The 12,082-nt window shown below is 44.5% G+C and overlaps 1 protein-coding gene across 1 annotated transcript in view; it reads right to left on the reverse strand.

Moving 5' to 3' along the window:
* LOC124000170 (ciliary neurotrophic factor receptor subunit alpha-like) overlaps positions 1 to 12,082 on the reverse strand; it is a 558,871-nt gene that overhangs the window by 367,625 nt on the left and 179,164 nt on the right. Inside the window, exon 2 of the mRNA XM_046306361.1 lies at positions 3,199 to 3,280. Within this exon, the coding sequence (XP_046162317.1) occupies positions 3,199 to 3,280 (82 nt within the window). The remainder of the gene's footprint in view (positions 1 to 3,198; positions 3,281 to 12,082) is intronic.

A 12,082-nucleotide genomic window follows, 5' to 3' on the forward strand; every position in this document is an offset into this window, starting at 1 on the left:
TGTCTGTTTATATGGTCAATCCCTGGTCCTATCGCACTTAGAGTCCTGTCCCTGGTCCTATCACACTTAGAGTACTGTCTGTTTATATGGTCAATCCCTGGTCCTATCACACTTAGAGTACTGTCTGTTTATATGGTCAATCCCTGGTCCTATCACACTTAGAGTCCTGTCCCTGGTCCCATCACACTTAGAGTACTGTCTGTTTATATGGTCAATCCCTGGTCCTATCACACTTAGAGTACTGTCTGTTTATATGGTCAATGTCTGGTCCTATCACACTTAGAGTACTGTCTGTTTATATGGTCAATCCCTGGTCCTATCACACTTAGAGTCCTGTCTGTTTATATGGTCAATCCCTGGTCCTATCACACTTAGAGTACTGTCCAGTGATATGGTCAATCCCTGGTCCTATCACACTTAGAGTACTGTCTGTTTATATGGTCAATCCCTGGTCCTATCACACTTAGAGTCCTGTCCCTGGTCCTATCACACTTAGAGTACTGTCTGTTTATATGGTCAATCCCTGGTCCTATCACACTTAGAGTACTGTCTGTTTATATGGTCAATGTCTGGTCCTATCACACTTAGAGTACTGTCCAGTTATATAGTCAATCCCTGGTCCTATCACACTTAGAGTCCTGTCCCTGGTCCTATCACACTTAGAGTACTGTCTGTTTATATGGTCAATCCCTGGTCCTATCACACTTAGAGTACTGTCCAGTTATATGGTCAATCCCTGGTCCTATCACACTTAGAGTACTGTCTGTTTATATGGTCAATGTCTGGTCCTATCACACTTAGAGTACTGTCCAGTTATATAGTCAATCCCTGGTCCTATCACACTTAGAGTACTGTCTGTTTATATGGTCAATCCCTGGTCCTAGCACACTTAGAGTCCTGTCCCTGGTCCTATCACACTTAGAGTACTGTCTGTTTATATGGTCAATGTCTGGTCCTATCACACTTAGAGTACTGTCCAGTTATATAGTCAATCCCTGGTCATATCACACTTAGAGTATTGTCTGTTTATATGGTCAATCCCTGGTCCTATCACACTTATAGTCCTGTCCCTGGTCCCATCACACTTAGAGTACTGTCTGTTTATATGGTCAATCACTGGTCCTATCACACTTAGAGTCCTGTCCCTGGTCCTATCACACTTAGAGTACTGTCTGTTTATATGGTCAATCCCTGGTCCTATCACACTTAGAGTACTGTCCAGTTATATGGTCAATCCCTGGTCCTATCACACTTAGAGTCCTGTCCCTGGTCCCATCACACTTAGAGTACTGTCTGTTTATATGGTCAATCCCTGGTCCTATCACACTTAGAGTCCTGTCCCTGGTCCTATCACACTTAGAGTACTGTCTGTTTATATGGTCAATCCCTGGTCCTATCACACTTAGAGTACTGTCCAGTTATATGGTCAATCCCTGGTCCTATCACACTTAGAGTCCTGTCCCTGGTCCCATCACACTTAGAGTACTGTCTGTTTATATGGTCAATCCCTGGTCCTATCACACTTAGAGTCCTGTCCCTGGTCCTATCACACTTAGAGTACTGTCTGTTTATATGGTCAATGTCTAGTCCTATCACACTTAGAGTACTGTCCAGTGATATGGTCAATCCCTGGTCCTATCACACTTAGAGTACTGTCCAGTGATATGGTCAATCCCTGGTCCTATCACACTTAGAGTACTGTCCAGTGATATGGTCAATCCCTGGTCCTATCACACTTAGAGTACTGTCCAGGTATATGGTCATCTGCAGCAAAAAATATATATAATGTGATGTGATAGACCATGTGACTGGACAGGAAATAGAAAGAACATCTAATGTGATAGACCATATGACTGGACAGGAAATAGAAAGAACATCTAATGTGAAAGACTATATGACTGGACAGGAAATACAAAGAACATTTAATGAAATAGACCATATGACTGGACAGGAAATAGAAAGAACATCTAATGTGATAGACCATATGACTGGACAGGAAATAGAAAGAACATCGAAGGTGATAGACCATATGACTGGACAGGAAATAGAAAGAACATCGAAGGTGATAGACCATATGACTGGACAGGAAATAGAAAGAACATCGAAGGTGATAGACCATATGACTGGACAGGAAATAGAAAGAACATCGAAGGTGATAGACCATATGACTGGACAGGAAATAGAAAGAACATCTAATGTGATAGACCATGTGACTGGACAGGAAATAGAAAGAACATCTAATGTGATAGACCATGTGACTGGACAGGAAATAGAAAGAACATCTAATGTGATAGACCATGTGACTGGACAGGAAATAGAAAGAACATCGAAGGTGATAGACCATATGACTGGACAGGAAATAGAAAGAACATCGAAGGTGATAGACCATATGACTGGACAGGAAATAGAAAGTATCAACTGAATGTTAAATGTGTTTCCAATAAAATTGTAGTAACATCTCAAGGATGATCAATGGAAACAGGATGCACCAGAGCTCAATTTTGAGTCTCATAGCAAAGGGTCTGAATAGTTATGTAAATTCTACTTCTGTTTTTTCTGCTTTCTCATTCTGGGGTATTGTGTGTAGATTGATCAGGGTATTTATTCAAATAAGGCTGTAACAAAAACAAAACGTGAAAAAGTCTAGCGGTCTGAATACTTTACGAATGCACTTTAGCTATAGATATCATAGATCTCCATCTCCTTGTATTGCTGTTCTATGTTAAAGTGGGTTATATCTGTGACTGGAAAAATTAAAGGCTACCTCCCTAATAGTACCATATTCCCTATATAGTGCACTACTTTTGGGTGGGGAAGAGGTGTAGAATGAGTGATGGCTGTGAAGGAGGAGAAGAGAGGGAGAAGAGGTGTACGCAGAGAGACAGGTGAGAGACGACTCAGCACGGTATGTCTGTCACCCTCTCACTGTGTTACCTCTAGTTATCTCTGCTCTCAGCTCCTGACACAAACACCACCACAACCTGAGAGTGCACAGAGGCATGAGATGAGAGAGAGAGAGAGAGAGAGAGAGAGAGAGAGAGAGAGAGAGAGAGGAGAGGAGGCTATGCATCTCCCACCAAGTCTCCATGGTCAGGTGGCAGAGAGAGAGCAGGCTCTGAGCTCACAGTAGAACATAGAACACAGTACGAGGGGTGGGGGAGGAGTGGAGGGGTGTCGTATTACAGCGTTGGGTCTTACCTGTTTGGCTGCGTCTCTGAGCGTACGCCACCACCACGGCAGCTAGCACCACACAGCACAGCGACGTTACGGTGTTGGCCATCTAGAGAAATAGACACAGAGGAGAATGTCAGAGTCTCTCTCTCGATCTCTATCGCCCCCTTTCAATCGCTCACTCTATCTTTAAACTCTCTCTGCCTTGCACAATCTGTCACTACCTCTCTCTCCGTGCTTCTCTCTCTCTCCCTCTCTTTCTCTCTCCTTGCTTCTCTCTCTCTCCCTCTCTTTCTCTCTCCTTGCTTCTCTCTCTCTCCCTCTCTTTCTCTATCCGTGCTTCTCTCTCTCTCCCTCTCTTTCTCTCTCCTTGCTTCTCTCTCTCTCCCTCTCTTTCTCTCTCCTTGCTTCTCTCTCTCTCCCTCTCTTTCTCTCTCCTTGCTTCTCTCTCTCTCCCTCTCTCTCTCTCTCTGTGCTTCTCTCTCTCTCCCTCTCTTTCTCTCTCCTTGCTTCTCTCTCTCTCCCTCTCTTTCTCTCTCCTTGCTTCTCTCTCTCTCCCTCTCTTTCTCTCTCCTTGCTTCTCTCTCTCTCCCTCTCTTTCTCTCTCCTTGCTTCTCTCTCTCTCCCTCTCTTTCTCTCTCCTTGCTTCTCTCTCTCTCCCTCTCTTTCTCTATCCGTGCTTCTCTCTCTCTCCCTCTCTTTCTCTCTCCTTGCTTCTCTCTCTCTCCCTCTCTTTCTCTATCCGTGCTTCTCTCTCTCTCCCTCTCTTTCTCTCTCCTTGCTTCTCTCTCTCTCCCTCTCTTTCTCTCTCCTTGCTTCTCTCTCTCTCCCTCTCTTTCTCTATCCGTGCTTCTCTCTCTCTCCCTCTCTTTCTCTCTCCTTGCTTCTCTCTCTCTCCCTCTCTTTCTCTCTCCTTGCTTCTCTCTCTCTCCCTCTCTTTCTCTCTCCTTGCTTCTCTCTCTCTCCCTCTCTTTCTCTATCCGTGCTTCTCTCTCTCTCCCTCTCTTTCTCTCTCCTTGCTTCTCTCATTTTCTCTCAGGGCTAACACTCTACATGATTACAGGGCTAAGCAAACTTAGGCGTGACTTGACTTCAACAAACGCTGACACTTCACCTCCAATTATATTTAATGAAATTATGAAAGACAATAATTGTAGTTTTGAATTAATTTGTTCACCTGTTCCATTTCATTGTGGAAGAGGTGAACAAATGATTGATGTCTATCAACAATGACAAGCCACTGTGGTCTGACACCTTGGATGGAAAATTACTGAAGATAATAGTGGATTATATTGTCTCTACTAGAAAGTGTGTCCCCTCAGGCCTGGAGGGAAGCTAAAGTCATTCCACTACCTAAGAATAGTAAAGCCCCATTTACTGGCTCAAATAGCCGACCAATCAGCCCGTCACCAACCCTTAGTTAACTGACCAAATACAATGCTATTTTACAGTAATCAAATTGACAACATGCTTTCAACACGCTTATAGGGAAGGACACTCAACAAGCACATCACTTACACAAATAACTGGCTATTTTGTTAGACTCAGCTATTTCATAACAGTTCCCGTCTCTTCATAAAGACACATTCCTACTGTTCTCTTCCTTTCATGAGATCTCCCATTGAAGCTTTTTAAAGGAGTAGTAACATCAACCACTCCTTTCATGAGATCTCCCATTGAAGCAAGATCAAAGTTTGGACTATCAATCTGTTGCTTTTAGAACTGGTGGGAGGGTTTACAATATTAAATAACCATTTCAAGTTTAAAACAACACCAAAGATTTGAGAATATTATTCTACTTTATATATATAGTATTATTAAACAAACGTCACACTCACTGTGCCCCAGTCCCCAAACTTTTCTGACCGTTTCCGTATGTAATGGCTGAGGGAAAGATTTAGTGTGTATATATGTTTGTAATGGCTGAGGGAAAGATTTAGTGTGTATATATGTTTGTAATGGCTGAGGGAAAGATTTAGTGTGTATATATGTTTGTAATGGCTGAGGGAAAGATGTAGTGTGTATATATGTTTGTGCTCCATTTAGTCTGCCTTTTAATTGGTTTGTTTAGTCAATGAGGAACGGAAGCTATAACACCGAGACGGTCCATATCAGACCTGGAGCCAAAGAGCAGCAGAAACCCTTTACTACCATGTCTGACAGCAGAACAAAACCAAGCAGTGTGAACACAATGGGAAGATGTGCAGTGAAATGGGAACATTAGTCTGGTCAGGGTTAGGCTCAATTCCATTTGATTTTCAGTCATTCCAAGAAGTACACTGAAATTCCAATTCTCTCCAATGCTTTTCAATGAGGACACATTATTATTGGAATAGGACTTTGGTTTTCTTTCTGAATTGACAGAAATTGAAATGGAATGACCCCAACCCAAATTCTGATTGCACTTGAAATCCCCAAAGTTTCTCAGCTGTTTATGTAAAGACAACATTAATGGAGACGGGTAGAGGATTTAAAATCACAGGAAATGTATTCTCTAGTTCAATGCTTTTGCAAGGTACGAAGGTGATTCAAACTGCTTCCATTTCCCATTCGAGTTACCATAATACTGCAATCATTAGGACCTCATCCAGTCTGCAGAAGAAGAGAGTGTTACTCTGCTCAATTTGACTACAAAGTCATATGAAACAAACCAGGAGTTCGGACTTTCTACTTCCTGTTTTTATAATGATCTGACCAGTTCTACCTTAGGGATGTATCCCAAATGCCACCCTTTTCCCTACATAGTGCACTATTGGCTCTGGTCTAAAGTGGTGCACAATATAGGGAAGAGGGTTCTATAGGGCTCTGGTCTAAAGTAGTGGACAATATAGGGAATAGGGTTCCATAGGGCTCTGGTCTAAAGTAGTGGACAATATAGGGAATAGGGTTCCATAGGGCTCTGGTCTAAAGTAGTGGACAATATAGGGAATAGGGTGCCATTTGGGATGCATGTTGCCATCAATCTCTTCTGAATGGAAATTTAAATCCCTTATATTTCAAATAATTCCAAAACCCAGTTTTGGTTCAAACAACCTTGTGGAAGATCCTGAATGAAAACCTTCTGAGACTCCGCACAGTCATGGTGATTGACACCTCGTATTTATTTCATCTTTACAGAATTAGAAAGCGAATGACAGGGTGAAATTAAAACTGCATCCCCAGTCAGCTCTATCCAATCCACATCTACCCTGTTTGCCTGGCTCTGCCAGAGTCCAAAAGGGAACCCTATTCCCTATTATGGTGCACTACTTTAGACCAGAGCCCTATAGAACCCTATTCCCTATATAGTGCACTACTTTAGACCAGAGCCCTATAGAACCCTATTCCCTATATAGTGCACTACTTTAGACACAAGCCCTATGGAACCCTATTCTCTATATGGTGCACTACTTTAGACCAGAGCCCATAAGGCTCTATATAAGAAATAGGATGTAATTTAGGACACATTCTGTCTGCTTCTCTCTCTCCCTCTGTCAGTCTAGAAGTGGTATTTAGCTCATCAAAGCAGGAACAATACTCTAGATATGTGGCAGCTGAGAATATTTTACTTAATGGTGGCCTCTGGCTCTCAGCATCCCCACTCAGCCTCAGAATCCTCCTTCTTATCCACACATTTAGGACCTCATATTTATTTATTAATTTCTTATTTCTCCTAGAAGCTGAATAGACGTGTTGGCTGGTTAATTAAAATGTATAATTCATTGCTGTATTGAATGGTTTCCTGCTTCTCTTTGTGAAGTCCAGTGGAAATTTGCATTTAAATTGGAAATCCCATTGAATTGTGCAGGGATATGTTTTGGTATGATGCATCACAGAATAGAAGGATGAGATGAGGAGAGGAAGGGAGGAATATTTCACTGACAGCCCAGTTTTATCCCCCTCCCGCCCATCTGGAAGACAAACACAGGTTTATGCTGTCTGTCTTCCTGCCTTCAACTGATAGAAATAACACTCTGTGAGAGGGGATGGATGACTGTTCCCGTACGGAAGGCAAGCTCTCATGTGGTAGCTACAGTTTGGGATGTTTGGCTGAGCATTAGGAACTGCTACCAACTCCAGCCAGGAAAGCTGCATTCCAAACCGCCACCTATCCCCTATGGGCCCTGGTGAAAGAAGTGGGGAAATTGTGCCATTTGGGACACACTACACACTACAGGCTGGGTGGAGGAGGCTAGGTGGGTGGAGGAGACTGGCTGGGTGGAGACTGGCTGGGTGGAGGAGGCTGGGTGGGTGGAGGAGACTGGCTGGGTGAAGGAAGCTGGCTGGGTGAAGGAAGCTGGCTGGGTGGAGGAGGCTGGGTGGGTGGGTGGGTGGAGGAGGCTGGGTGGGTGGAGGGTGCTGGGTGGAGAATGGTTGGGTTGAGGAGGCTGAGTGGATGGAGGAGGCTGGCTGGGTGGAGACTGGCTGGGTGGAGGAGGCTGGCTGGGTGGGTGGAGGAGGCTGGGTGGGTGGAAGAGGCTGGTTGGGTGGTGGAGGCTGGGTGGAGGAGGCTGGCTGGGTGGAGGAAGCTGGGTGGGTGGCTGGGTGGAGACTGTCTGGGTGGAGGAGGCTGTCTGGGTGGAGGAGGCTGGATGGGTGGAGGATGCTGGCTGGGTGGAGGAGGCTGGGTGGGTGGAGGAAGCTGGCTGGGTGGAAGAGGCTGGTTGGGTGGTGGTGGAGGCTGGCTGGGTGGCTGGGTAGGTGGGTGGCTGGCTGGGTGGGTGGAGGGTAAAGGCTGGCTGGGTGGATGGGGGAGGCTGGCTGGGTGGCTGGGTGGGTGGTGGAGGCTGGCTGGGCGGGTGGGTGGTGGAGGCTGGCTGGGTGGGTGGTGGAGGCTGGCTGGGTGGAGGCTGGCTGGGTGGGTGGTGGAGGCTGGCTGGGTGGGTGGTAAAGGCTGGGTAGATGGGTGGTAAAGGCTGGGTAGGTGGGTGGTGGAGGCTGGCTGGGTGGGTGGAGGAGTGCTGAGGCATGTTACCAGACACCCTGTTCTTCATAACATTGCGGAGAGAGTGATGAGGGAGAATGAGGTTGCAGCAGAGCAGGACTCTGTCATTAGGAGTTTTTACAGTATGTTGTTCTACTTTCAGACTGTAGCGTACAGTATCAAGCCCCGGAAGGTACGAATATAACAGAGAGCTGCAGTACACAGAGCACCACAGCCTTATTTACAGATGCTTAGGGTCAGTGGAGGCTGCTGAGGGGAGGACGTGTAATGCATTGAACGGAGTCAATGGATTGCTATCTAACACATGGAAACCATGTCGGATGTATTTGATACCATTCCACAGATTCTGCTCTTGCCATTACTCTTGCCATTACCACAAGACCGTCCTCCCCAATTAGGGTGGCACCAACCTCCTGTGGTTAGGGTGTAAACAGCTCAGCTCAGTGACTCATTGAAGGACCCTGTATATAGCCAGTGAACTGAGGACATGAACTGTGGCTGTGTGTGTGTGTGTGTGTGTGTGTGTGTGTGTGTGTGTGTGTGTGTGTGTGTGTGTGTGTGTGTGTGTGTGTGTGTGTGTGTGTGTGTGTGTGTGTGTGTGTGTGTGTGTGTGTGTGTGTGTGTGTGTCAAGTTTCAAGTGTTTTATTGGCACGTGCACTAGTGTGCAGTGATGACGTTCTTGCTCTTTCCCAACAATACAATAATTACAGGGTCAGTAGTTATATACAGGGTCAGTAGTTATATACAGGGTCAGTAGTTATATACAGGGTCAGTAGTTATATACAGGGTCAGTTCCAGGGTCAGTACTTATATACAGGGTCAGTAGTTATATACAGGGTCAGTAGTTATATACAGGGTCAGTAGTTATATACAGGGTCAGTAGTTATATACAGGGTCAGTTCCAGGGTCAGTACTTATATACAGGGTCAGTAGTTATATACAGGGTCAGTAGCTATATACAGGGTCAGTTCCAGGGTCAGTAGATATATACAGGGTCAGTAGCTATATACAGGGTCAGTAGTTATATACAGGGTCAGTAGTTATATACAGGGTCAGTAGTTATATACAGGGTCAGTAGTTATATACAGGATCAGTAGCTATATACAGGGTCAGTTCCAGGGTCAGTAGATATATACAGGGTCAGTAGTTATATACAGGGTCAGTAGCTATATACAGGGTCAGTAGTTATATACAGGGTCAGTAGTTATATACAGGGTCAGTAGTTATATACAGGGTCAGTTCCAGGGTCAGTACTTATATACAGGGTCAGTAGTTATATACAGGGTCAGTAGCTATATACAGGGTCAGTTCCAGGGTCAGTAGATATATACAGGGTCAGTAGCTATATACAGGGTCAGTAGTTATATACAGGGTCAGTAGTTATATACAGGGTCAGTAGTTATATACAGGATCAGTAGCTATATACAGGGTCAGTTCCAGGGTCAGTAAATATATACAGGGTCAGTAGTTATATACAGGGTCAGTAGCTATATACAGGGTCAGTAGTTATATACAGGGTCAGTAGTTATATACAGGGTCAGTAGTTATATACAGGGTCAGTTCCAGGGTCAGTAGTTATATACAGGGTCAGTAGTTATATACAGGGTCAGTAGTTATATACAGGGTCAGTAGCTATATACAGGGTCAGTAGTTATATACAGGGTCAGTAGCTATATACAGGGTCAGTAGTTATATACAGGGTCAGTAGTTATATACAGGGTCAGTAGGTATATACAGGGTCAGTTCCAGGGTCAGTAGTTATATACAGGGTCAGTAGTTATATACAGGGTCAGTAGTTATATACAGGGCCAGTATTTATATACAGGGTTAGTAGTTATATACAGGGTCAGTAGCTATATGCAGGGTCAGTAGTTATATACAGGGTCAGTAGCTATATACAGGGTCAGTAGCTATATACAGGGTCAGTAGTTATATACAGGGTCAGTAGTTATATACAGTGTCAGTAGCTATATACAGGGTCAGTAGTTATATACAGGGTCAGTAGTTATATACAGGGTCAGTAGTTCTATACAGAGTCTGTTCCAGGGTCAGTAGTTATATACAGGGTCAGTAGTTATACACAGGGTCAGTAGTTATATACAGGGTCAGTAGTTATATACCTGGTCAGTTCTAGGGTCAGTAGTTATATACAGGGTCAGTAGTTATATACAGGGTCAGTAGCTATATGCAGGGTCAGTAGTTATATACAGGGTCAGTAGCTATATACAGGGTCAGTAGTTATATACAGGGTCAGTAGTTATATACAGGGTCAGTAGCTATATACAGGGTCAGTAGTTATATCCAGGGTCAGTAGTTATATACAGGGTCAGTAGTTATATACAGGGTCAGTAGCTATATACAGGGTCAGTAGCTATATACAGGGTCAGTAGTTATATACAGGGCCAGTATGTATATACAGGGTCAGTAGCTATATACAGGGTCAGTAGCTATATACAGGGTCAGTAGCTATATACAGGGTCAGTTCCAGGGTCAGTAGTTATATACAGGGTCAGTAGTTATATACAGGGTCAGTAGTTATATACAGGGTCAGTAGTTATATACAGGGTCAGTAGCTATATGCAGGGTCAGTAGTTATATACAGGGTCAGTAGTTATAGACAGGGTCTGTTCCAGGGTCAGTAGTTATATATACGTTATTACCTGGTACCCTGTGTTAATAGCCAAGTTATTACCTGGTACCCCGTGTTAATAGCCACGTTATTACCTGGTGCCCTGTGTTAATAGCCACATTATTACCTGGTACCCTGTGTTAATAGCCACGTTATTACCTGCTACCCCGTGTTAATAGCCACGTTATTACCTGGTACCCTGTGTTAATAGCCACATTATTACCTGGTATCATGTGTTTACAATCAAGTTCTCGGTACTCATTGTGTTGTACTTTTCTATTCAGTCTCTGTGTTGTTGGAAAGGAACTTTAAGTAAACATTCCACTGTTAGTCTACAGCTGTTGTTTAACAAACATGTGACAATTAAAATGTGATTTGATTTATTTGACACACACACACACACACACACACACACACACACACACACACACACACACACACACACACACACACACACACACACACACACACACACACACACACACACAGCCCACCTCCTAGCTTGTATGAGGAGTCTATGTGGTGTTACATGTGGTATATGTGGTATATTCCTTCTCTCCACCTGTCACCCAGGAGGAGGAAAGGAAAAGAATAGACTGGATGCCCTGGCATCCTCCTCTCCTCTTCTCTCAGCTGCCAACAACACTTCACATCTTCAAAGACCCTGAGCGTGGAGCCATCAGAACCCTGGAAAGATGTATCAGTCGTTTGGTCATCCATTGAAATGAAAACTAGCTACAATGGGCTCCACCCCATCCCGTACAAACACTCCACACTCCAGAGTGGGAATCATACTTAGCTGGTATAGGATTACATTTGGGAGGTAGACGGAACTACTGTTTAATCCAGACTGTTTGTCTGCAGCATCACATCACCATCCCCCTGAGGAGCGGAGGGGAGGCTGCTGCTAATTGTCACCTGAAACAACACTTATAAATATACAGCTGTTGGTGAGAGCATCTGGGTGCCTTGTCGATGTGGCCACACACACTTATTGATGCGAGCCCTGAGACAACCTTGGTTGTTCAGTGAAACATCCTCTGGTTCTACTGAAGAGGATCACACGCACACACACACACACACACACACACACACACACACACACACACACACACACACACACACACACACACACACACACACACACACACACACACACACACACACACACACACACACACACACACACACACACACACACACACACACACACACACACACACACAGCTGATCAGCCTCGCTACACCTCAGCAACAACACAACAGCTGCTGTTGAAACAAACTAATGAACAGCAGCTCAGCTAACGGCAGATTAATGGATATCGGGGAGACTATAACCAGAAACAAACGACAACCAA

Source organism: Oncorhynchus gorbuscha, linkage group LG16 (assembly GCF_021184085.1).
Source record: "Oncorhynchus gorbuscha isolate QuinsamMale2020 ecotype Even-year linkage group LG16, OgorEven_v1.0, whole genome shotgun sequence".
NCBI classification, from domain to species: Eukaryota; Metazoa; Chordata; class Actinopteri; order Salmoniformes; family Salmonidae; genus Oncorhynchus; species Oncorhynchus gorbuscha.